The sequence below is a fragment of the Leptonychotes weddellii genome, chromosome 7, assembly GCF_054177405.1.
Source record: "Leptonychotes weddellii isolate Sample4059 chromosome 7, ASM5417740v2, whole genome shotgun sequence".
Lineage (NCBI taxonomy): Eukaryota > Metazoa > Chordata > Mammalia > Carnivora > Phocidae > Leptonychotes > Leptonychotes weddellii.
In genome coordinates this window covers 29,720,922-29,747,188 of record NC_138375.1, presented here as the reverse complement: position 1 = coordinate 29,747,188, position 26,267 = coordinate 29,720,922, and the positions used below count along the sequence as shown (strand labels likewise).

Genomic DNA, 26,267 nt, shown 5'->3' with positions numbered 1-26,267 from the left:
CTGGAGATTAAAAGAAACTTAAGAGGATATCAACTAATTACAATGGATAGACCATAACTGGTTCATACTAAAGCAAATGAACTCAAAAAATAAAATGATACTATGAGGAAATTAAACTCTGAATATTTGATGACATCAGGAAATTATTGTTAATTTTTTAAGTATAATGATGGTATTGTGCTATTTTTCTTTAAAGACCCTTGAATCTTTAGTTTTTAGAAAAGAATTCTAAAATATTTGTGAATGAAATCATGCAATGTCTGGGATTTGCTTCTAAACAATCCATGAATGGTGAAACAGAAGAGGATATAGAGGAAAGAAGATGAAGTCTGACTTGATATTTATTTATTTATTTATTTATTTTTTTAAAGATTTTATTTATTTATTTGACAGCGAGAGACACAGCGAGAGCAGGAACACAAGCAGGGGGAGTGGGAGAGGGAGAAGCAGGCCTCCTGCTGAGCAGGGAGCCTGATGTGGGACTTGATCCCAGGACCCTGGGATCATGACCTGAGCCGAAGGCAGACGCTTAACGACGGAGCCACCCAGGCGCCCCTGACTTGATATTTAAATCACTGATGAAAACATACATGAGCATCATTATACAATCATTTCTACTTTTACAAATGTCTGATATTTTCTATATTTTTAAAATAAAAACAAATCTGTTTAGACATTTCTTTTTTCTCTGCGAAGTCCTTTTTCAACTACCAGCTATCAGATTTTCCTATTTCTCTCTAAGCAATTCAACTCTCAAACAGAAAAACAAAAGCCTTGAAGCTAACCACGCCCAGCCCTTTAAAGAACACATTAAAGATTATTAATTACGCTCAGAGTCTACCTCTTGAGATCTTGGGTTCAGGCCAAAACATCTGTTTAATCATATAATCTAATTGCAATTCTCCTTGTATATCATTACACTGGAATTTTTTAAACAAAGAAACTGTATTACCATAAATTTCATCTCAACAGTATTAAAATTCATGTGTGTGTGTGTGCATGTGTGCGCACGTTTATCTCTTCATGTGTGCTCAAGAGGCACAAAAGCCTAAGTCAGTGAGAGTGGAAAAATTAATGATTTCGAGTTTCTGAAATAAATTAAATTAAATAATAAACAAGGACAAATGGACTAAACCAAACAAATGAGGACAATAATATGAGGTATAGTCTCCATTTGAATGTATCTGTTATACCCTAAACTAATTTTATCATCTTGCCTTCACTTTTATTCACTATTTATGATTTACATAAAGCCAGCTCACAAACACAGAAGGAAAATGTTATCAAACATAGGAAATAAATGGCTCTGTCTGGCTCCCACAGATCTCTAGTCATATTGGGGTTTATGGCAATATCGTCTACCCTTAAATATTGGAAACATATTTTTTGTTGTTGTTGATTTTTGTTCTGGCAGACACTCTGGACTATCTATCCAAAAGATCCTCATAACCCCTTTCTTCCCTGTCTTCCTCTATTGAGAGGCATGGAAGCTAAAATACATAACTTCCCAGACTCCACTGCAGTGAAGAATGGCCAAATTCTTGCCAATAAAAATGTGAATGGGATGTCTTCTTTGGGCTGTGAATTGTGTAAGACTGTTGAATCACAGATCTGTACCTCTGAAACAAATAATACATTATATGTTAAAAAAAAAGAAGAAGAAGATAGCAGGAGGGGAAGAATGAGGGGGGGAGATCAGAGGGGGAGACGAACCATGAGAGACGATGGACTCTGAGAAACAAACTGAGGGTTCTAGAGGGGAGGGGGATGGGGGGATGGGTTAACCTGGTGATGGGTATTAAAGAGGGCATGTACTGAATGGACCACTGGGTGTTAGACGCAAACAATGAATCATGGAACACCACATCAAAAACTAATGATGTAATGTATGGTGATTAATATAACATAATTTTTAAAAATGTGAATGGGAGTCACTGTGAATGCCTTCTCTTCTCAAATTTAAAATGTGAAGTCTTATATGGAGAAAGCTTTGTACTCTCCTACCTTCTTTGTTCCTGGAATGCAAACATGAGGTCTAGAGGTATAGCAAGGCCATCTTGCAACTCAGAGATCAAAAACACATGCTACAGATAGTATAGCAGGAAAAAGAAAGAACCTAGACCCAGAACATTGCTGAACAGCTGCTTTAGTTCTGGCTTCCTGTCTCCAGATGGATTTCCATAAACGAACAACAAAATGTTGTATATTTAAGCTAAGGTTAAGAGGGTTTTCTGGGTTTCTGTTTTGTTGGTTTATTTGTTTGTTTTGCAAGGAAACATATTCCTAACTTACACACTTGCGTTCCTGGGAGCAAGTGCCTGGCAGCCATTCACAATACAGAAATAACATAAATATATGTAAGAATGTTGGCAGACTTCTGCTCCTGGCAAAGATGAAGTGACAGGGATTGGATTTACATTTCCACCTCAAATAAGTAAAAGAACAGACATAATGTAAGACACAACAGATTTCAGACACTGAACACCAGTTCATGCAGGACATTGGTCTCTAAGAGAGGGGGAAAATATGAAGTTAGTTCCAGTGATTGCCCAGCCTTAGTTCCTGGAGAAAGCTTCTAGATACAGAGCTAGGAGTCCAGGCAGGGCAACGTGGATAGAGTCATTATGGCAGACCACGGAGGGGTTGGTAGTGGTGGGGGGAGGGCTGGGGATGGGGGCGGCAGCTGCCAATAGAAAAAGCTCTGGGGATCTGCAGAGTATTCCCCTCCAGTCTGCAGCTGAGCGCTGAATAAGGCACACATGTGGGGAGAACAGAGACTGGGGAACAAAACCATGCAAAAGAACAAAAGTAATGATCCCCAAAGCCTACCCAGGCCTAGGAATAATCAATATTTTCAACCAGCCAGAGCGGAAAACGCCAAAACTCATGGGACAGAAGATGGTACTCCGAAGAACTTCACCTCAGTAGTAGGACCCAAGTAGCCCTTCATTAAGGTTGTCTGGTCCTTATACTTCACAAGACATAAGAGAAAGCTTGGAAAGAATCGAGCTGTTCCCCAGTAACTTAGCTGTGTCACAGAACAAAGCTCAAAAATATTCAACACCCAACAAAACATAATTTACAATGTCTGACATCCAATGAAAAAAAAATTCAAAGAAGCAGGAAAACAACCAATGAGAGGAATAGAAAGAATCAATAAATAGAAACAGACTTAGAAATTACATACTTTAGGTTGTGAACAGCAAAGAACACAATCAGTATATTTGCTTTTACAAAATTAATATACTACCAAGAAGCAGAGAGGATTTAGAGAATATCATTTTATGAAATAAAATACAAAAGAGAGAAAATGCTTAAGAAGTAATTAACATGTGGGTAATTAACAATTGAGTAACTAACAATTAGATTATCATCAGTATGATTATTTCATAAAGAGTCTTGGAAGGGGGCGCCTGGGTGGCTCAGTAGGTTAAGCATCTGCCTTCCAGGTCATGATCTCAGGGTCCTGGAATGGAGACCCGACACCAGCTCCCTACACAGTGGGGACTCAGCTTGTCCTTCTGCCTCTCGCCCCGCTTGTGCTCTTTCTTTCTCTCTCTCCCTCTCTCTCAATCAATCTCTCTCTCAAATAAATAAATAAAAACTTAAAAAAAAAAAAAAAAAAGAGTCCCGGAAGAACACTTTCTCTTAAAATCAGAAACCATGATCTTTTTTTTTTTTTTAAGATTTTTTCATTTATTTAAGAGAGAGAACACCAGCAGGGGAAGCAGCAGAGGGAGAGGGAGAAGCAGGCTCCCCGATGAGCAGGGAGCCTGATGCAGGCTCAATCCCAAGACCCCAGGATCATGATGTGAGCCGAAGTCAGATGCTTAACCGACTGAGCCACCCATGTGCCCCAGAAACCACGCTCTTAAGACCATGATAGACAGGATGCTGCTGGAATAATTTGGTCTAGTTAGTCTATTTTTTGGTTAAGCTCTAAATGCAACAAGAACAAGAGCAATAGGGCGCCTGGGTGGCTCAGTTGGTTAAGCAACTGCCTTCGGCTCAGGTCATGATCCTGGAGTCCCTGGACCGAGTCCCTGGATCGGGCTCCCTGCTCGGCAAGGAGTCTGCTTCTCCCTCTGACCCTCCCCCCTCTCATGTGCTCTCTCTCATTCTCTCTCTCTCAAATAAATAAATAAAATCTTTGAAAAAAAAAAAGAACAAGAGCAATACAAACAAAACAAGAGATAACGATAATTTAGTGAAAACTTGGTACAACACCTTCCTTCGCATGTCCCTGTGCAACTAACCATTTTACAGAAGGCAAGAGGGAACTGAGGCTTAGAGGAAGTAACTTTATTGCTAAACATCTCTAGTATTTATATCTACTTTTCTGCTGTAGTAAGCACAAAATGTTGGCATGGGCTCCAGTTTCATCTTCTTGAACTTCTGTGCTCTCCGCTGTACACTATGGAAGCAGATGAAGGATCACATACATTAACACTAGGACCAATCATCAAAGTCATGTTTTGTTTTTCAATCCTTGATCCAAATTATGGTCTTATGATTTGCCTCCTTCCCAACAAAAATCCCAGTTCATATTTGAGTGCTACGGTAACCGGAAATTTTATTATTTGAAACTTCACCTAATATTTTACCAACACTTCTTGACTAAAATGCTTTCGAACAATTTCATTTAATCAGTTTTTATAAAACTCACTGAACATGGAGGATTCTAAAAATCTCTAAGAGTAACATGAAAATACTCATATTTTTATGGCACATCTAGAGGCCATCGAAACCACCAAAATCATGAGTTAGAAATGCATTTTTAATATCATAAGAGTAATCAAAAGACAACAGAGAAACCTTTCTTTCTTTAAAAAAAAAAGTAAAAAAATTTTCTTTCTAAATGTAAGATAATCACCTAGAGGTAATAAAATTGTCTTTTAATCCTTAAAAATATAATACAGATGGCTATTTCTTCTAAAATTTATTTCTTTAGGCACTTATGGGGCCCAAGTAATTTATTATGAAAAGCTGAGAGAATGAATGTATCCTACTTTGTATTACCTAGCAGCCATTAAAGCTGAATTCCTCAATCAAAAAGATGACTTTCATAGTAACATGACCTGAGCATCTAAGAGGTAACTGACAGTTAAAACCTAGACCTTCCAAAAGCTCTGAGAAAGGCTGAATGAGCTCCAGAACACAGAAAGCTAATTCCCGGGATGCCAGACCACTAGGGAAGGTCTTCAGAGGTCAAGGGCTCCCGTTTTTTCTCTCACTACTCAAATTATGAAGCCAGTCTGTGTTCTTCTCCCAACCCCTGTTGGTAACAAAGCTAGAAATGCCTAACATGAGAGGTATTTGGGAAACACTTTGCTGGAAAATTACTTGTCTGCAAGGGCTTCAATTATCTATCACTTGAGAATGAAACCCTTTTATAAATCTATCTGAAAATTCCCTCTCTACCTTAAATTCTTAAACTCCTTCTGAATTCCAGAAGGGATGACTTTATTATTTTTTTATTTTTTAAAAAGATTTTATTTATTTATTTGACACAGAGAGAGAGACAGCAAGAGAGGGAACACAAGCAGGGAGAGTGGGAGAGGGAGAAGCAGGCTCCCCGCTGAGCAGGAGCTCGATCCCAGGACCCAGAGATCATGACCTGAGCCAAATGCAGATGCTTAACTGACTGAGCTACCCAGGTGCCCCTTGAAGGGATGACTTTAAAACCATATTCTCAATTTAAAAATGCAGCATGCTTAGTAAAATTACTACAAGTAGAGAAAGCAAAGAAGGGAAGAGACACCAGAGAAAAGGAGAGGAGAGAAGAGGACAGGAGAGAGTGGACAGGAAGGAGAAAGGAGGGGAAGTGAGGGAAGGGAGGAAATAAGAGGCCACTAACAGCACAGGAATATTAGCTCTGTGTAAAATTATCATCTACCAGGGCGCCTGGGTGGCTCAGTTGGTTAAGCGACTGCCTTCGGCTCAGGTCATGATCCTGGAGTCCCAGGATCGAGTCCTGCATCGGGCTCCCTGCTCAGCAGGGAGTCTGCTTCTCCCTCTGACCCTCCTTCCTCACATGCTCTCTCTCTATCATTCTCTCTCTCTCAATAAGTAAATAAAAATCTTTAAAAAAAATTATCATCTACTATTACTTGCCTTTTATACACCAGAGTGTAAGGGATTAGGCTTATGTCTTAAAAGACTGAAAAAAAAAAAAGCAGGGTCTAATTTCATTTTAAATATATTTTATGAATCTAATACTTCATTTAAAGAATAAAAGGATTCATGTCAAAATTCAAAGGAATTGTACTCTAAAACCACTAAACCCACAAAAATGTAAATTTCTATAAATTTTGATATTACATTGATAGATAGCTATTGCCCCCTAGCTTTATATTTTGCCTTTACTGCCTTATTAATGTTCCTGTCTGATAACACCTCACTTGGGAGCACAGTAGTTCTGGGATTAGGTAGTATCACTTGTCAAGTTAGATTGAAAGGGAATGGTTACCATACACCCAGGGAGACTCTTCAGTTCTTTAGCAAGCTGAACTTGAACTCCCTTGCAAACAGATATCTAGAAACAATATTCCATTAGTTAGCACATGCCATCCTATTAACTTTGAGAATCAGTGCTCCTAGGGTTTAGGAGACATCAAACCCATATTGTGTTAACCTAGTGTAGAGAGAAAAATAGGAAATAATGGGGAAATGAAACAAGATGTCCCCAGGAAAATGGAATAAAAATGATAGCAAATTTGTTGTTTTGAAGTTTGACTTTTTAAAGTCTATCTGCAATATTGCTTTATAAAAAGAGAGATCGATGGGTGGATTTGCTTTATCTGAAAGAATATTTGGCAAAAAGATGTGTTTTGATTGCCCCAATAAATTACAAAGTCAATATAAATCAATCATCTCCTAACCTCCCTAATCTCTATGAAATCAAGGAAACCTTGATATACAGACATTTAGAAAAATCATTTGTTACCATTCACAAAAAGAGTAAGAAATTGATTATAGCAATTATCTAAATAGCTAGCTTTCTTATTATTGATTCTATTGCACATTGTTCTTTAAGATTCTAAGAGCATGTAATTTGCAATGTCATTTTTCCCTACAAGATGTTAAGCATTTCAGGCTGCCTCAGTACCTCTTGGACCCAACAATTCTCACCCTATTTTACAAGGGTGAGCAAGTCATGGCACTGGAGATGAGCAGCTGCTCTTCTTGCCCAACCACAATGAACACCCTTCAAATAACTGCTAAATTTTCAATTATCCCCTAGTGGGTAATGGGGCAATGAGCTCAGACAATGTTTCTCAGACTTTATTTCTCAAACTTGAGTAAAGCCCAAGAATCACTAGGGGTGCTCATTAAAAATACAGATTTCTGCCCCTCATTCTAATTTACGAGGCCTGAGGTGGACCTGGGGATGAACATTTTAAATAAGGACACCAGGACAGGTGATTCCCTTTACCAAGCGCTTATGGACACAATCTGGGAAATAGTGATGCTGACTTGGGAAGCTCAAAATATTCTTAACCAGAAGCCTGCTGAGGTTCTCTATAAGAAACACAATGCAAAATAATCTGTCTGGAAAAAGAATGATGAATTCAAAGATTTAGTTGGAAGGATTTGAACTATGAATCTGAAATAAACTTCACCAATGAAGGGAAAATGACTGGAGAAGCAGTCAAAGATGAGAATTGTCATGAGCCCCTTCTCATGGCCCCATTCACATCCAGACCTATAGACTCCTAGCACCCTCTTCCCTAACACCTGCCTCATTAATATCCAGTCAGTCTGGGCATACATTGAAAATTGTGGTCATATAGATTTAGGGTTGGGGGCATTGGGACCAGATTTAGGTCTGTACTAGTAAAGCTGAAAGCATTATAGCCAAGAGGTGTGATAAAAAATGATTTGAAAACAGGAAGAGAGAATGGAATCAAAGAAAAAAGCCTGACCCTGGAGTGAGGCCAAGACCCAGACTGAGTGAATGGTGGAGGGGGAGTGGGGAACAGGAAGGGGAGGCAGAGAAGGCTTTTGCTTGGCTGCTGTCAGTTGGACATTCCATTCAACTGCCCCTGGTGGGCATTCCGGTCCACTGAGCATGCCCAGTTTGTGTGACTGACTTTCACCAAGTAGAACAATCAACAAGATCACCGTAAAGGCTTTACCAACACCAGGCCAGTAAAGTGACCACTGAAAACCATTCCCAAATTTGTGATCAATGGACCCAAGTTTAGGAAGAGGAACTCCTTTGGTCTACAAAAATGCTTTGAGTCCCAGTCTCTAATTTCTTCCTTCTCAGACACTCTGGTCTCCATCCAAGGGACAATATTTGGTGAGATGCAGCCATTTTGTTGGTCAACAGGAGCTCAGAAGCAAGAAAATGTCATAGTGGTAGAATACAGCATCATCCTCCTCAGTAGCAGCCCATCGCTGGAAGCTTCCAGATCATTGTGCCAATCAAGTGGAGGAGGGACTTTCCTTTAGAGAACCTTATGTGAAACTTTTGTGAGAAACTTGCCAACTTGCTTGTTCAATTTTTTAGCCTTACTATTTCTGATACTTAGGTGCTGTCTCTTAGAGAGCCTGAAACAGCTAAGACATGACTCAGGACATGGAGGAAACTGTAGGTGAGCATCATGGGATCCTGAGGAGCTAAGTGTCTTGTGTCTGTGCGATCATAAGTTTATGTGGGATGGGGGATGGTGTGAGTCATTGTGGAGGGTCTGTACAACTTAAAAGTGTTATGAAAAGTACGCTAAAGTAAGATTATTTCTCTCTACTCTCCTTTTATTCCAAAATAATAAACCACATTGATTGTAAAGGGGGGATGATAGACTAGGAGCCTGAGAGATGATGGTGCCTTACCTTCTTTAAAAAATATATAGTCTAGGGCGCCTGGGTGGCTCAGTTGGTTAAGCGACTGCCTTCAGCTCAGGTCAGGATCCCGGAGTCCTGGGATCGAGTCCCACATCGGGCTTCCGGCTCAGCGGGGAGCCTGCTTCTCCCTCTGACCCTCTCCCCTCTCATGCTGTTTCTCTCTCTCTCTCTCAAGTAAATAAATAAATAAAATCTTTAAAAATATATATATATAGTCTACCTGAGGAGAAAGTGCCTACAACACAAAGAAGGACGGTCTTTTATTTAACCTTAAATACTGGAAGAGTCCTTTGGAAATATTTTCCCCTAATTTTCAAGCATGGTTGCCTAACTGCTTTGCCAAAAAAGAGTGTGCTAAAGGGGTCTGTGGCTTGATTTGGAGACTCACCTCCAAAGGTTTCTCTCTGACCAATTTGCCATGTGGTCTGAATTGCTCTATTCTTTTGAATCACATATTTTTTTTCAGTTTTCCGATGAGCTTTATTCAAATATAGATATGTCTGGAAAGTGCAAGTCAAACTAATTTAGATCATTATCAGAAAACGAAGGTTCCATGAACTTGGGGCCAGAAGGTTAGACAGAGGAAACAGAGGTAGACAGAGTGTGGAAAAGGACATGGAGGAGGTGCTGAGAGGGAAATGAAAGTAAACAGCTATATCACACCATTGCCTTCTTGTGCTCAAGTAGGGTGGAAGGGTTTCAACTCATGGTATCTGAGAGCTGTGCCTTGATAGAGAGGATATATAGGGTGATACCTACATGACAAGAGGGATAAATAGGAATGTAGCATCTTTTTTTAAAAGATTTATTTGTTTGAGAGAGAGAAAGAGCACAAGTTGGGGGGGTGGGGGGCAGAGGTAGAGAGAGAAACGGACTCCCTGCTGAGCAGGGAGCTCGATGTGGGTCTCCATCCCAGGACCCCAGAGTCATGACCTGAGCCGAAGGCAGACGCTTTACCGACTGAGCCACCCAGGTGCCCCAGAATGTAGCATCTTTTATCTTCCCCTTCACCTTTAATTCAGGTTTTGAAAAAAATACTAAGTATCTGTTATTTGCCCTTCACAACTTTATGAGGTAGGCATGGCCGTTTCCATTTCACAGCTAAGAGGAGGGAGACCCAGAGCAGGTACATGACCAGAACACAAGCCTGTCTGACTCCAAAACAATGCTCCTAGGCATGATCCAATGCAGCCTCCCTGTGAAGGATGGGGTCTACACCTTTATCTCCTAATCTAGTGGTTCTCAACCCTGACTGCAGGTTATTTGCAAGTATGTCAAGTATATGAAATATGAATAAAACACAGCTCCTGTCATCAAAGAGCTGACAGTCAAGAAGAAAAGGGATCAGGGGCAAAGGAAAGAGAAAGAGAAGTCAAGAGAAATAAAATTTCTATAACTCTTGCATAAGAATTAATAGAAGAACATTCCAGCAGGGACTTAATTCTTTTTTTTTCTGTACATTTTAGAGACTTTTGGAGATATTAACCTCACTCTAGGCATGCTGAACATGGAAGATAATATTAGTAAGGTAAGGAAAATAGAGAAAAATCTCTTTTGCATTTACTTTTCCTAGTGCAATTATTGCAACATTTCATATACCTCCTTCTTTCCCTTGACTTTTTCTTTTCTCTCTGGCTTCATACATAACATTCAATCTTTCAAAAAGTAGAGTTATAAGGGAATCATTGTAATGTTTAAATAATATTTGGCATTTGAGGAATCAGAGTATCCAATTCTGGAAGCTAGCTAAAGAACCCCCTTTCTATATAGGCAGATGTAGAAAGAGGGGGAGGCCAGACTTACAACCATGCAGATGAGAGTCTCCTCCTGTAGAAGCTGAGAGTTCCTATAAAAATCCCCAGAGGTCTCCCCTACTCATCTGTGATGCCATTCCACAATTAGAGATTTATTTCTCTGGAATGCAAAGGCTTTTCTGGCTCCAGCAACCTTTTGTAAAATAACAGCAGTTACCTCCAGGGACACTTATCTAGGAAGCAGCACCCAAGATGCTTTCTAAACATGGTGACTTGTATTATATTCACCCTTCACAACTTTATGAGGTAGGCATGGCCGTTTCCATTTCACAGCTAAGAGGAGGGAGACCCAGAGCAGGTACATGACCAGAACACAAGCCTGTCTGACTCCAAAACAATGCTCCTAGGCATGATCCAATGCAGCCTCCCTGTGAAGGACGGGGTCTACACCTTTATCTCCTAATCTAGTGGTTCTCAACCCTGACTGCAGGTTAGAAACCTTTATGTAGAGGGAGTTACTTCCCACCTTCAACATGGGCACGATACCTTGAAGGCAACATGCTTGAGGCTGCTGGGCATTTCAGGACCCCAGTCTCTCATCTATCAGAGACCATGTAGCCACCTAAGAGATTGAGAAGAGCTCTCTCACACAGCACCTGGTCAAGCCCCATGATTCCGAGGCTGCAGCTCTGTCCAAAAGAATTCAGAACTTTCTTTCTATAAGGCATGAATAAAGCTAAGGACTTATAAATCTCCCTTAGGATCCAGTTTTGCAGCTTATCAGCCTCTTTGGGAATCACAGTGAGTTTCTTAATACCATAGTCACTTCCCGGTGGTAGGAGCAATGGTTTGGGTAATGAGCATTTCCATTCCCCTGAGTGCCCTACTCCAGTGTCTTTCAAGACTTTGATATGTTAGGTAGCCTGCCTCCACCTTCAATTAGATTTTGTCATAGTAATGTAGTCAGGTTAAAATAGTTTTCAGAAAGAACTTTGCTTTATATATAAGCTTTTGTCTCCTAAGTTTGCATATTATGTTCAGGAAGCCCCAATTAAGATATATAAAATCCCCCAATAAGGATGGCATGTGATGTGATGAGCACTGGGTGTTATAATATGAAACTGATAAATTATTGAACACTACATATGAAACTAATCATGTTATATAAGCCGGCTGATTGAATTTAAAATTTTAAAAAAGATGTATAAGATCCATTGTGAAGTAGAAATACATTGCTCAATTTGAAGGTGTTAATCATTTGCACTTTGATTCCTTAATTTTGCAACTCAGATTCTGCGTATAAACTTGTATGTTCACAGGAAGACGTTTATAGTCATCTCACTTCTGTTATTCAGAATAATGACATCTTGGATGATGCAATCGTCCAACGGTTGATTTATTATGCCTCTAAGGACATGAGAGACAACAATGTAAGTTTGATTCTTAATGATAATCAATGTCAGGGTTGTTACTGGTCTTTAAGTGACCCAAATGCAACTATGTAGACATTTTTAAGCTTTTCCTACATTGCTGCCTGAATTGCAAATCACTTTCATTTGTTCCTTCATGATAACTTGGATATTATTACAGTACCAATTATTTATCCCTTCACAGATAAGGAAACTGAGGCAAAGCTAAAAAAAAAAAAAAGACTTTAGAGATAATATTATCCATTCCACTTTTAGATGAACATGTTGATGCTTGAAGAGATTTTTTTTAAAATAACACAGCTATCTATTGACAGAACAAGTAACTAGAACCCAGTTTTCTTGCTTTCCATATGAATTATTATCTCTTCATGTGCCTACTTAGCTACCTATGCTAGGCACTGTATCTGAAAAAATTATTTGTAGAAATAATTTGAGTTTTAAGGTGTTTTCTTCCAGAAAGGATTTTTACCTGCCAAGGGTACTAACAATCTATGATAATAGATTGTTATTAGATTATTATTAGAAAGAACAGAACTAGAGTAAAAGGAAAAATAAAATAATAGATTGTTATTAGATTATTATTAGAAAGAACAGAACTAGAGTAAAAGGAAAAATAAAACATTTGCACAATTTGCACAATAATATAAATGAGCATCTCCACATTTGCCTGGGAAACATTCACCCTGACTCACCGTCTAAAACCAGATGGTGCAGACAGCAGAAAGGAGACCATACTTCCCTTCTGCCCTACTAAAGAGAATTTCAGGACTTGAGATCTGGGGGGGGTGGGGGCACTTATGTGATTCCAAGTTGGACTACAGTCCATGGAGGGCCAAGTGCACCTTTCATTTAAATGCAGCCTTTTGGAGTCTTAGGCCAAAAGATAAGAAGTCAGACGACCAGAGTGTCACCATTTGTTGGTCCTAAATTCTGTCTATTCTCCCAAAATACTGCAAAGCAGCCTCAAATATAGGACTTACCTCTCTGGATTCCCAATCTTTTCCAGATCTCAACTTAGTAATTCATTCCACCCTATATTGTGATGTTTTTATATTTTCTAATACCTTGTCCAGGTCTTTTTATTTTCCTCAGCAGGAGAGTTGATCAAATTTACCTAGTTCAGCATGACCAAAAGCAGAAGTCCCTCCAAATATCTCCAATATCAAAGATAACTAGATCAGGACAATATTAAAACCCAAAAGTCTAGACTCCTGGTCCCATTTCCCTTTCACCATTCTCTTCAGTCTTTCAACCACAGTGATTCATCACTTACACATAAAACATAGATCCTCTGTTCATAGTGCTTAATCAATTAGCAAGAAAATGTGTATTAACCTCAAGTTTACAAGAACCTTATTAAAACCTGGTTTTACAGTTCATTAAAGTTACCTCTGCTTAGCAGCTACTGACCCCCACTCTAGAGGCTTTTCCCCCCTGGGCTTGTAACAACTTGGTCTCTCTCTATTCCAAAGCCAGGGGAACTTAGAATATTATCTAGACCATTACCTCTCTGAAAACTCCCCCTGTTCTTCCTCTAATTGTTATTGTTGTTTCTTCCTCAGATCCTCAGAGAAACCAGGATGCTGGCTGGTGAGGTTTTGGTGTCTCTTGCTGCACATGATTTCAACTCTGTGATGTATGAAGTACAAAGTAACTTCAGGATCCTGGAACTACCAGATGAATTCGTCGTGCTTGCTCTGGCTGAACTGGCAGCCAGCTACGGTATGGAGAGAACATCTCCACATTTGCCTGGGAAACATTCACCCTGACTCACCGTCTAAAACCAGATGGTGCAGACAGCAGAAAGGAGACCATACTTCCCTTCCGCCCTACTAAAGAGTATCGATAGTGGGATTTAGGCAATCCTTTCTGAGCGTAGATGAGCCTGCTGACCTGCCATTAGTCCATGCTGCTCTGGATTTGGCTGGACTCTCCCACCCTCACTGCCCCTTCCATCTGGCTTTGTGTTTGCAAAAGCCCTTTTTCCACAAGGCATGTTCTGCAAACGACTGAACACTTACATGAAGTAAGAGTTTGTTATGATTGTTTTTCTACACTTTATTTAACAGATATTTATTGATTGATTGATTTTTATTGAGCATCTATTACCTGGGCTAAGCCCTGGGGATGCAGCCAAGTTCTGGTGAGAGAGATGGACATTAATCAAACAATTATCCAAATGGGCAATTGCTACAAACAACAGGTATGGGTGACTTTGCAGCTATCACCTTATTTTAAACCAACCACTCCTTGATTCTCAAACTACAGCTGGGCATTATGGCAAAAGAGGGATAGAGGAGAGTATCTTCCTGCTGCACCTCATCTGTCTCCCCGACACAGCCTTGACATGCTTCTTGCTGACGCAGAGAAGAGCAGAACTCCCCAGTGTGAGGATAATGCTTTTCTTCTCTTGTGCCCCTCTTGGCAGTGTCCCAGAGTATTCCCTTCATGATGATGACCCTGCTAACCATGCAAACCATGCTCAGGCTGGCCGAAGAGGAGAGGATGAAGAGAGTTTTCTGTATTGGTGGGTATCCCTATGGTTTCCTCTTTGTTAAGACCAGACTATGAATTGTGCAAATGTTTTATTTTTCCTTTTACTCTAGTTCTGTTCTTTCTAATAATAATAACTACATTTATTGAGTGCCTACCACATGGAAGTTTCTCTGCAGGGACTTATCTCTCTCAGTCCTCAAAGCAATTATAATTCTCTCTGTCTCAATCCTCAAAGCAAGGTAAGTACTATTACCTCCCTCCCCCCATTTTACAGATAAGAAACTGAGGGTCATGGAAATTAAGCAATTTCCTTAAAGTGGTGACAGTCAATGAAATGGAGAGGTGGTGTTCAAGTCTATGTGACTGTGGTCTGTACACTTTCCATTACCCTAAATAGCCTCCATGTCTATGAGCCTCCTTCTTTAGTTGGATCACACTTCCCCCACAGTGGTTCTGGGAGCTCACCAGCTCTTAGCAGTAGGCTAAATGTTGGCATCGCTTCATAATGCAATATTGTAATAATGATAAGTAATCAATCTAATCAAAGTACAAGCAATCATAAAATTAAGGAAAATAGGTAAACAAACTATGGGTCACAAATTCCCTCTACCCCCAAACCGAAATACATCTAGAGTAATCAAGAGTCTACAGGGAAGAAAATGCCCTGGAATTTCCAGGAAACAGCATATACAGCACGGTGAGAGGTTTCTTGGATGAGTCTGGAGACCTCGACTCTTCTCCGTGATCATCCACCATCAGGTGATTCTGCCCTCTCTCCATCTCATTTTCACCTCTAAACACATTAAATAAAGTGATTGCTAGGATCCCTCTCCCCCACCCCAACACCCCCCAACACTACTATTTTGTAATATTTAAAAGCCCATGCTGTCAGAAATGTCATCTTTACCTCTCAACCAAGTCTTTTCTGTTCTGTTTTGGTCACTCTCTCTTTTCTGTCCTCAATGGAAGCAATATCTGTATCTGGTATATACTGAGAATTTACTGTGTGCCTGAATACTGCCTTGGGCATTTTAAGATTATCGTTTCCTTTAACCTCACAGCAACCCCATTTGGTAAGTAACATTTTTCCTTCGTTTTACAGATGAGAAAATGGAGGCCTAGAAAGTTAACAGCTTGCCTGCAGTCGTATAGCTAGTGTGTGGTAGAGCCAAGATTTGAACTATGAGAGTCTGGCTCAGGAACTTGAGCAATTATACTAGATCAGCCCACTTTTCACTACTTTTTATTTTCCCCACTTACTATCACAGCTAACACTGTGTTCTTGCAAATAAACTGTGGTGCTTATAATAGCATTTCTACCTGCAATATCAACAACCCAACAGGGGAAAGGAAATAAAATTAGAAATCATCATGGCATTGAATAAGGGATTCTCTGTCTTTGTGTTATAAAGTTATCTAGTGCCCTTTGGTCCTAAAGCAACTTTTGCCTGACTGCCACTAAAGAACAGTATAAAATTACATAGTCGTCCATCTGTCCATCTAGTTATTCATTGAATCAATCAGCCAATAAGCAGACATTATGCTCATTGCTTCAGATACCATCAATAGATAAGACATCCATTCCCTCATGTTGCTTTTGGCCAGTGCAAGACAAACACACACACACACAAGATTATGACAAAGTATAGCAGGAGATTATCAGCCTAAAGGGAATGTGAATGAGCCAATACATGGCCAGCACTAAGATACTCGGTATCTTTCCAGAGTATTCTTTACATGTGAAGTATCATTGAGGAGTAAACTATGAATTTTCTTCATCATCTAGTGAAACATGAGGGCTGAAGGAACAAATAATATTTAATGCATTTGATGCAAATATATATGGGTTCGTGGTCCAAAATATTTTTGCAGGCCCAACATTTTTTTATTTTGTTGAACTGAAACAGACCCATGGAAAAACATACAAATCAGAAGTGTACAGGTTGATGAGTTGTCACAAAATGAACTTTCTCATTTGACCACCACCCAGGTCAAGAAGTGGGACATTACTAATACCCCAGAATCCCACCTCATCTTTCTGGCCAATCATCATCATCTCCATCCTTTCCAAGGATAACCACAAGCCTGACTTCCAACACCATAGATTAGTTTCACCTATTTGTGAGATTCATACATGTTGTTGTGTGAAGCTCAGTCCGTGTTCACTTCTGTATCCTATTACATGTCTATACTACAATTCGTCCATTGTACCTGCTGACAGACATTTTCTGTTTTCTGTTTAAGGCTATGACCCAAAAAGAAAGTGAATATGAACATGCTTGTGCAAGTTTTTTAGTGCCTATCTATTTGTGTATCTAACTGCTGCATACTTAGGAGTGGAATTTCTGGGTCATAGAGAACACATATTCAACTTTGGTAAATAGTATCAGTTTTCTAAAGTGTTTGTATCAATTCATGCTCCCCACAGCAGTACATGAAAACTTCAGCTGCACCTTAGTCTTACCAAAGTTTGACATTGTCTGAAATTTTAACAGTTCTAGACGGTTTGTTGTATTATCTCATTATGGTTTTAATTTACATTTCACTAACGTGACTGAATACTTTTTATATGTTTATTTGGTACCGTCATAACATTTTATAGAAACTATCACACATTTGCTAATCATCAGTACACTCGTCTCAAATTATTTTATGGTCCCTCCCATCTTTATATTTTTCTCAGTCTGTGGTTGTTTTTAAAATGCAGCCCTTGAGAAATTCAGCAAGGCCATTTACAAGTATGTCAACCACTGGAGAGACTTCCCCTATCCAAGATTGGATGCCAACCGACTATCTGACAAGATCTTCATGCTGTTCCGGTATATAATGGAGAAGTGGGCCCCCGTTACCTCGCCCATGCAAGTGAGTGGGGGCCTCAGCATGCCCAAGCTAGCTCTCCTTCCATGCTGCTTGAACTTCCTCCACTCTCTGACATAATCATTAATCTCAGTTGTTTTGGAAAGCTATGATTGTGTTTTATCAGGTTTATCAATGCTTTTGTTTTTCCTATTTCAAATCACTATTTATTCATTCTTGAACTAATATTTATTGAGTCCCCATGACATGCCAGACACTGTTCCCATGCTGGGAATACAGCAAGGATTGAACAGACCAAAATCCCCACTCTCATGGAACTGACATTCCAGCGTGTGAAAAGAACAATAACTAAATGAAGATGAGTAAAATATATAGAAATTTGTTATTTCGTGTCTTATAACCCATATTTGGGTTGAGTCACTGATTAGAAAAAACAACAGCCCACAAATTTTCCCATGTTTATGAAGATGACAATGAAATAAAATAACATCTAAAGGATGTGCATGGCTGCTTCAAAAGATCATAATGCCTTGTGCAGAAGAGATTACAAAGTGTGTGCACATGGAATCCCATGCCTATCTTGCTTAATCGGTATAATATTTAAATGGGGGCTAAATTACATCCTATTTAGGTCTTTTATTTCTATATTATAAAAGATATAACTCTTAGCCCTCTCTAGTTCAGTTTCTTTTCTATGCTTTAAGCTACCAAAGCATTTATTTTTTTTTAACATGCTGGGGTAGTTAAATCATTAGCAAACATGGAACTTTTAAAATATCCTGTAGAAGTCTTTTCTTCAAAGCACCTGAAAAACACAATTCAGTACCAGTACTTTCCTAGTTTCCCACAGAAAGAGTTAGACAAGTGACAAGAAGGTGCACACAGTAATGAGGGAACAGAGAGAGAGAAGCACTTAACTCCTGTGGTGTGTAATGGAAAGGCTGTGACATTGAAACTGAGCTTGCAGCCTATAAAGACATTCACCCAAGCTAGAGGCATTCCCTAAAGATGCAATAAAAGCTGCTGAAGCAGAGGCTGGAGACAAGATAACATGCACACTTGAGTGAGTCCGGTGGGAGAAAAGGAAGAGGAGAAGAGAAAGGAGATCTAAAGAAGCAGAAACAAATAAAACCAGAAAAGGTTTTGGTCTTGGCCAAATTAAGAGCCTTGGATGCTACACAGGAGTTTGGACTTTTTTTAATAGGAAATAAGAAACCTTGGAAGGGTTCTAAGCAAGGAGAATGAGATCTTAGAAACTAAGAAAAGAATAATTTTCAAGAAGTAAAGGGAGATCTATGGAGTCTATTGTTACAGTGCTCAACCGAGAATAATCTTGAAAGGCGTCCATTGCTTGGAAATGTCCAGTTGCTTAGAAGAATCATCCAGCTGACACACAGTTGAATGAAATAAACGATTGTTATTCTGAGCCACTAAGTTTTGAGATGGTTTGCTAGACAACAAAACTTAGCTGACAGGAAAAAAAAAATTCATCACATAATATTAGGTAGAAAAAGCAGAACGTAGAACTATATATTAAAGAATGGCACCAGTTTTTTAAAAATTAAAACATATAGAGGAAATATGGGAAAGAATAAGTCAAATAAATTCAAAAAATATTAAAATACACCAAACAGTGATTATCTATAGATACTGTCAGCAATGCAAATACTGTGTTTTCTTCTTTGTAACTTTTGTGATTTCTAAATTTTTACAATCAACCTATTTACATTTATATTTTATACTTATTCATTTTTTATGTCAACAGAAGCCAGAGTGGATTGAAGAGTAAATGAGAGGTGGGAAGTGGAGATAGCAAACGTAGACCTCTCTTTCAGAAAGCTTTGCTTTTTGTTTATTTCAAGCTTTTATTTAAATTCATGAAGAGAATTTAGTGATTCACCATTTACTTTTTTTGGAGAAAGGAAAAAAACAGAATTGGGGTCAAAGTGATATAGAATCGAAGAATTTTTTTTAATATGAGGGAAATTTTCAATTTATTAGTATATTGAAAGAAAGCGACTAGTAGAGAAAGGTTAAAGAAATAGGAAGAGGGGCAAATACTGAAATGAGTATCAGTATAGATATAAATGTAGATAGAGCTGAAAATACAAACATAAGTATAACTGCCTCATGCAATGATCTTAACCTAAACATTTTTTAAAGAATTCTCTCTTGGTTGGAAGCAGTGAGGAAAGTTGTTTGGGGGTGTCTAAAGCTCCAGGTATTCTGAGAACTGCACAAAAAGCACAGTGAAGTATTAGAAGTGGTATTTGTTGGCTGCCTCTGCAGACTTTGGCCATTGTTAAGGCACACGGCCCCACAGTGAGCCTGCTGCTCCATCGGGAAGACCTCTGTGACTATGCCCTGGACCAGGTACCCTGGCTCCTGAACCAGTATAAAGACAAAGAGATTGATTTTCACGTCACTCAGGTAAGAGCCACACCCTCAAGGAACCGATTCAGAGAGTCTGTCTGCAACCATCCTGGAAGACAGTAAGTCTCCAGAGGTCCTAAAGAACTGAGATATTGGTTTGGGCATCTAAACTTAAATACTTTTTGAGAAACATGAGGTAGAGAAGAGGTTGGCACAGCTGGGGGATGTAATTCCAAAAAAGGGGTTAAGAATTTTCTTTTCAAACTACTGAGGCACTGACTAAGGCAGGGGGCCCAGAATCACTAAAGAAAACTGGTAACCGCAGGAAGGCTATGGATTTGTTCTCCTCACAAAAAACATAATTATTTGTCTTCCACATCCTGTGCTGCTGCTTCACGGGCAGCCTCCAACTAACCTTTGAGAACTTCCATTCTAGAGTCTAAAACAAATACTGACCGCGGTGGTCCTTTATGGCACGGCCCTTCCAAAGGGCTTGAGAAAAACCATCTTTATCAATTTACTCCACCAGGTAAGAAAACCCTGCTGTCAGATCTGATTGTTTCATTTCCACCGGTTTTCTGTTTTTAACATCTCCCACCTGATTCTTCTTGCTCATTCAGGTGTGCAGAGTTCCAGAGCCTCCAGTAAAGGAAAATGAAATTGAAGCTTCAAGCTGTTTCCTCATTCTAGGTAGGATCCAGCATCCAGAGGGTTTTTAATAAAAATGTCTCCCAGTGATGATGACAACAGTGATGAAGGGTGTGCAAACTATCATATTAGTTATTTCACACACACACACACACACACACACACACACTATACCTTCAACTCATGGTATCCTGTGCCTCTCCCTATCCTCCCATTCCCAAGAGAAGCGCAACAGGTAGGGCAACCAATCATCCTGGTTTGCCTGGAACTAATGGACTTGCAGGGGTAGAACTTTCAGTTCTAAAACCAGAAAATTTCTGATATATTTTGGGAATTAACCCCCTTATCAGATATATGGTTGGCAAATATTTTTCCCATCCCATCTGTTGCTTTTTCATTTTGTTAATGGTTTTGTGTTTTTTTCTGTTGAGCAGAAGATTTTTGGTTTGATATAGTACCACTTATTTATTTTTGCCTTTGTTGCTTCTGCTCTTGTTGTCAGATCCAACAAAATCATTGCCAAGACCAATGTCAAGGAGCTCACTGCCTATGTTTTCTTCCAGGAGTTTTATGGTTTCAGGTCTTACATTCATGTCTTTATTTTGATTTGATTTTTGTATATGGTATAAGGTAGGGATCTGGTTTCATTCTTTTGCATGTGGCTATCCATTTTCCCAACACCATTTATTGAAGAGACTATCCTTTCCCTATTATATATTTTTGGCTCCTTTGTCAAAAATTAATTGGCCACATATGGATGGATTTATTTCTAGGCACACCAAGGTGAGTTGGTAATCCTAGGGATAGGAAATGCTTTTTTTCTTGGTATTTGAGATTATTTGAGACTGTGTCAAACCGAAAGTCATGCTTTTTTCTCCCTGGTCATTTCTTAATATCTATTCCTTTTCTCTCTCTCTCTCCTTCACTCTTTCCCTTCTTTCTTGCTCTCACATCACAGTCCCACCCATTGTCTGGTTAGAATACCTGGTGCAGGTGATAGAGGAGGCACCAAGTTCTCAGAGTCAGTATACAAATTACGTTCCAACATAGACCCTGAAAAGTAAGGACAAGAGCAATCCCATACCTCCCATACCTCCACCTCCACCCTCTCCCAAATATGTCATTTCTACTACTTCACTGCATTACCTTTCTATTATTTCTAGTTCTCCACTAACTGGTCCCTCTGTTTCTATTCTTTCCTCTGTTCTATGCCCGACCTAATTAACTACTTCACTCTATCTCTAATAATTTCAAACCCAAACCGCTTTACTCCAATCACCTTTTCTCTTTCTTCCTTGCTCCCTGACTTACCCTTGTAGCTCTCTAGCTCCACAGCTGGGGAAGCATCATTCCAATCTCTGCCTCCATGTTCATAAGGCATTCTCCCCTTATCTCCTCTCCTTTTCTCATCTCATACTGAATTAGGGCCCACCCTAATAATGTTACCTTAATTCGATTCCATCTGTAAAAAACAAACAGACAAAAAAACACCTAATTTCTAAATAAAGTCATATTCACAGGTATGAACAAATGTGGTATATAAATCTCTCTTAGTGACCAAACTGCTTAATTCCATGATACTAAAGATACATCGATGTAATAAAATCTAGTTACCAACCAAAGAGTGACTTTGACAATCTTCATGGAATTCTGCTTTTCCCATTCACAAGTATTTTACCTAAGGTGAAAATGAGTTCTTATGACTCCAGTATGTCTTAAACCTGCAGCCCATTCCAACCCTGCAGACCTGATGGAATTTTTTGATGAACAAATGAGAAGTGATAATGAAACCACTCGAATGGGAATCTTGACTTTGTTAAGATCGGCTATCAATGCTGAGGGTAAGCAAAGGAATGAAGCCAAAGTGGTTTATTTTGTGCCAAGACGCAAACTAAAGCCTGTGCATTCTCTAACTTTATTCTATGTCTTTGGGGTGTTTATAGAAGATCATATTCAAGTAAAGCTCTGTTTTCTTCGTCATCTACAATCTACTACTTTTTTAAAGATTTTATTTATTTATTTGAGAGAGAGAGAGAAAGAGAGGGTGCGAAAGCACGAGCAGGCGGGAGGGGTAGAGGGAGAGAGAGAAGCAGACTCCCCACTGAGCAGGGAATCCAATGCAGAACTCAATCTCAGGACTCTGAGATCATGACCTGAGCTGAAGGCAGCTGCTTAACTGACTGAGCACCCAGGTGCCCCTATAATCTACTACTTTTAAACGGCATTTTCAGTTACCTCTCTTCTTTCATGATACTTATGGATATACATAGTTGAGAAGAAGTAGAATACTTGAAAATCAAATTTAGAAGATCTAGTAAGCTGGCTAAGTAACCCAATAAATAGGGGGTAGGTGGGAGGAATGCACAATATTCTAAAGATTAGTACATTTAGAAAAGAGCAGAATTTAATGGAATATCATATTTCATTAATTCCAAGAAGCACATATTTTCATGATATTGGAATTTATCCCATAATTGATAGCATCTTTAATTATAATCAGCCACTATAAGGTTTTTTTGATACAATATAAAATACTGTTATCTCATAAATTTGATGACATCTTGAATTCAATAAAATATGAGAATTCATTTTTATCCTATATTATAATATTTCAAAAAATTCAGTTAGCCCTGAGATTTACTGAAGAATCAGAAGACAAGAAATATGAAGTAGTCTCACAGAATTTAAAGCTAATCCATTGGGCGTGATGTGTTGAGTCCACTTTGGAACCTAACATTTTAAACAAGGTGAAATCAAATATAATATGGAGCAAAGAGAGCAATAAACATCTCTCATAAATTGAAAAAGAAGAGGGGTGCCTCAGGGGGTTAAGGGTCTGCCGTCGGCTCAGGTCATGATCCCAGGGTTCTGGGATGAAGCCCGTGTTGGGCTCCCTGCTCAGCGGAGAGTCTGCTTCTCCCTCTCCCTCTGCATCCCCCCTCCCCCGCCACTCGTGCTTTCTCTCTCTCATTCACTCTCTCACTCTCAAATAAATAAATAAAATCTTTTAAAAAATGAAGAAGAAGATAAGAGGAAATTGAATAGCCTGAAATGTTGTGGACAAAAGACTTTGAAATTATGTACCATAACTCTAATGGGTTTTCATCAATCCTAGAACAGACTATACTCCTACTGAATCTGATCTCTTCATTTCTCTCCCTGTCTTTCAGAGCCCAAGTTGCGAGATCACATCACTTCAATTGAAAAAACAGTCAAAGTCGTCATGGGTGACCTCAATATAAAAGTAAGAGAAATAATGGGGACTTTAATTTTGTTATGGTAGTTTTAGGAATTAATGAAATGGTTTTGATTCTTTAAGAATCTACTTTAAGATTGCTTTATAAAGAGCTCAGTGATAAATTCCAATTTTAATACAATTCCATCTCTCCCCAAAAGATAAACTATATCAAGGTAAAGTTCTAAAGTACATTCAGTTCAAGGGCTTCTAAGTAGGAAAAAAAAAGATTTTTGCCCAGAGCATCACAGTGCTATGCTCTTCAAATGGTTTAAAAATTGTTAATTATAAAAATAATGTATCTTCCTCCAAAAAATAATAACCCCTAAGTCTGTTTGTTGTTGTTGTTGTGTTTTAGCTTAGATATCCTATTTTCCAACTAGGGAACATCTAGAGCAAGTTTTGCACGTAGTAGATTGCACAATATTTCCTGATTATTTGATTAAAGTATTCCATATTGGGTGCCTGGGTGGCTCAGTTGGTTAAGCGACTGCCTTCGGCTCAGGTCATGATCCTGGAGTCCCTGGATCGAGTCCCGCATCAGGCTCCCTGCTCGGCAGGGAGTCTGCTTCTCCCTCTGACCCTCCCCCCTCTCATGTGCTCTCTCTCATTCTCTCTCTCAAATAAATAAATAAAATCTTTAAAAAAAATAAAGTATTCCATATTAGATAAGATATATAACTTGTACTGGAACAAATTAAAAAATAGAAATTACTATTTTTTTTTATTAAAACTACATTTTGTTCGGATCAAAGCCTTATACAGAAACCAATGGAAAGAAGAAAATTCCCCTAGTAGACTTTCATTTGCAGTGACTATAACAAAAGCTATGCAATAAATAACAATAATTATGCTAAGTGGAATAAATCCATCAGAGAAAGACAAATACCATATGATTTCACTCATATGTGGAATTTGAGAAACAAAACAGGTGAACACAGGGGAAAGAAAAAAAGAGAGAGAGGCAAACCATAAAACAGACTCTTAATGATAGGAACAAACGAAGGGTTGCTGGAGGGATGGTGGGTGGGGGATGGGTTAAATGGGTGATGGGCATTAAGGAGGGAACTTGTGATGAGCACTGGGCATTATATATGTAAGTGATGAATCACTAAATTCTACTCCTGAAACTAATATTACATTATATGTTAACTAACTAGAATTTAAATGAAACAAAAATAAATAACTAAAACATAAATTTAAAAAAATTAAAAAACAATGGTGTGATTATAGATAAAGTAAGTGGCCAAGCCAATCAAAATATGACTAAAAGAGTTTAGGGTAGAATAAAGGGGACAGAAACTTTAAGGAAGTCCAGCTCCCCAGGCAAAAATAGAGAATTTATAACTTTTTCTCCCCCTCATTTTGGTAGACTACAGGTGCATTTATGCTAATTGCTAATTGCTACCTTATGGCCCTTCCTCCCTATTCAAAATTACTCTTTTTTCCCAACTCTCAATTAAAAGACCCATTCAGTAAAGAATTAGATCTGAGCTTTCTATCCTCCAGGGAAGCAATTCAATACGCAAACCTAATTATTTAAAAATTATAATACAGGTTCATAATCCCTTGTTCCCCTAATCCCTGGGGCCAGGTATATTTCAGAATTCACAACCTTCCTGATTTTATTTTATTTTTTTGGATTTTATTTATTTATTTGACAGAGAGAGACCTAGCTAGAGAGGGAACACAAGCAGGGGGAGTGGGAGAGGGAGAAGCAGGCTTCCCGCGGAGCAGGGAGCCTGATGCGGGGCTCGATCCCAGGACCCCGGGATCGTGACCTGAGCTGAAGGCAGACACTTAACGACTGAGCCACCCAGGCGCCCCAACCTTCCTGGTTTTAGAAAAACATTACTGTGACAGTAGCCACAATCAAACTCATTAATATCTCTGCAAGAAAATATATGCAGATCCACACTATATAGAATAAGTAAAGACTACAGTTTTAAAACAGTTGAGTTGTGTTTTGCCACCAAATGAGTTAGCACCAAACTCAAGAAACAAAATTCCAGTGTCCAGAGTTTTTTAGCTTTTGAAATTGTAGATAAAGGATTGTAGATCTGTAGTTCATCGTGCTATCTTTCATTGAGGATTTTAAAAGCAAGGTGGTGTTTTAGCCCACAATACCAACATTTCATAATCTACGGTAATAGAGGGTATGTCTTGGGAGCAAAGGAGAAAGATTTTGGTTAAAGAGAGCCTTTCCTGTAAGCCTTAAATCATAAGCTATAGCTGGCTTCCTGCTCCATCTATTTATAGTCGCATCATTCAATTGATACTCCTTTTTGGAAAGGTTCCCATTAAACGATCCATGAAGGTTAAAGAGTACAAGAAGCTAAATTAATGTTCTGCCCAACGTAGTAAAATGCTGCAAATGCATTTTTCTGATTCTAGGTGAGGAATTCCACTCTCCTCCTCATTCAAACCATGTGTGAGAAGTGCTTCATTGAAGCCCAGGATGGATGGCCACTGATCGATTATATCTTCTCCCAGTTTGCCATGTCCAACAAGAACCTGGTATGAAGAGGTGCAGTTTTGAAAGCTACACTGTAACAAGGGCAGTTAACTCAACTAGGGCTCAATTCAATGACTGATTTAGAAGTTATATTTCAGTCTTATCACTTTTATTGATAAATTTTTCAGCCTCTAGCATGCTCAGTTCTC

At 39.0% G+C, this 26,267-nt stretch overlaps 1 protein-coding gene across 1 annotated transcript in view; it reads left to right on the top strand.

Annotated features, from left to right (window-relative positions):
* The first annotated feature begins 10,055 nt into the window (after positions 1–10,055).
* MROH2B (maestro heat like repeat family member 2B) overlaps positions 10,056–26,267 on the top strand; it is a 62,640-nt gene continuing 46,428 nt past the window's right edge. Inside the window, exons 1-12 of the mRNA XM_081825794.1 lie at positions 10,056–10,119; positions 10,317–10,378; positions 11,924–12,034; positions 13,597–13,756; positions 14,463–14,561; positions 17,238–17,392; positions 19,637–19,777; positions 20,157–20,249; positions 20,341–20,410; positions 22,096–22,209; positions 23,539–23,612; positions 25,998–26,120. Coding sequence (XP_081681920.1) covers positions 10,056–10,119; positions 10,317–10,378; positions 11,924–12,034; positions 13,597–13,756; positions 14,463–14,561; positions 17,238–17,392; positions 19,637–19,777; positions 20,157–20,249; positions 20,341–20,410; positions 22,096–22,209; positions 23,539–23,612; positions 25,998–26,120 — 1,266 coding nt within the window. The remainder of the gene's footprint in view (positions 10,120–10,316; positions 10,379–11,923; positions 12,035–13,596; positions 13,757–14,462; positions 14,562–17,237; positions 17,393–19,636; positions 19,778–20,156; positions 20,250–20,340; positions 20,411–22,095; positions 22,210–23,538; positions 23,613–25,997; positions 26,121–26,267) is intronic.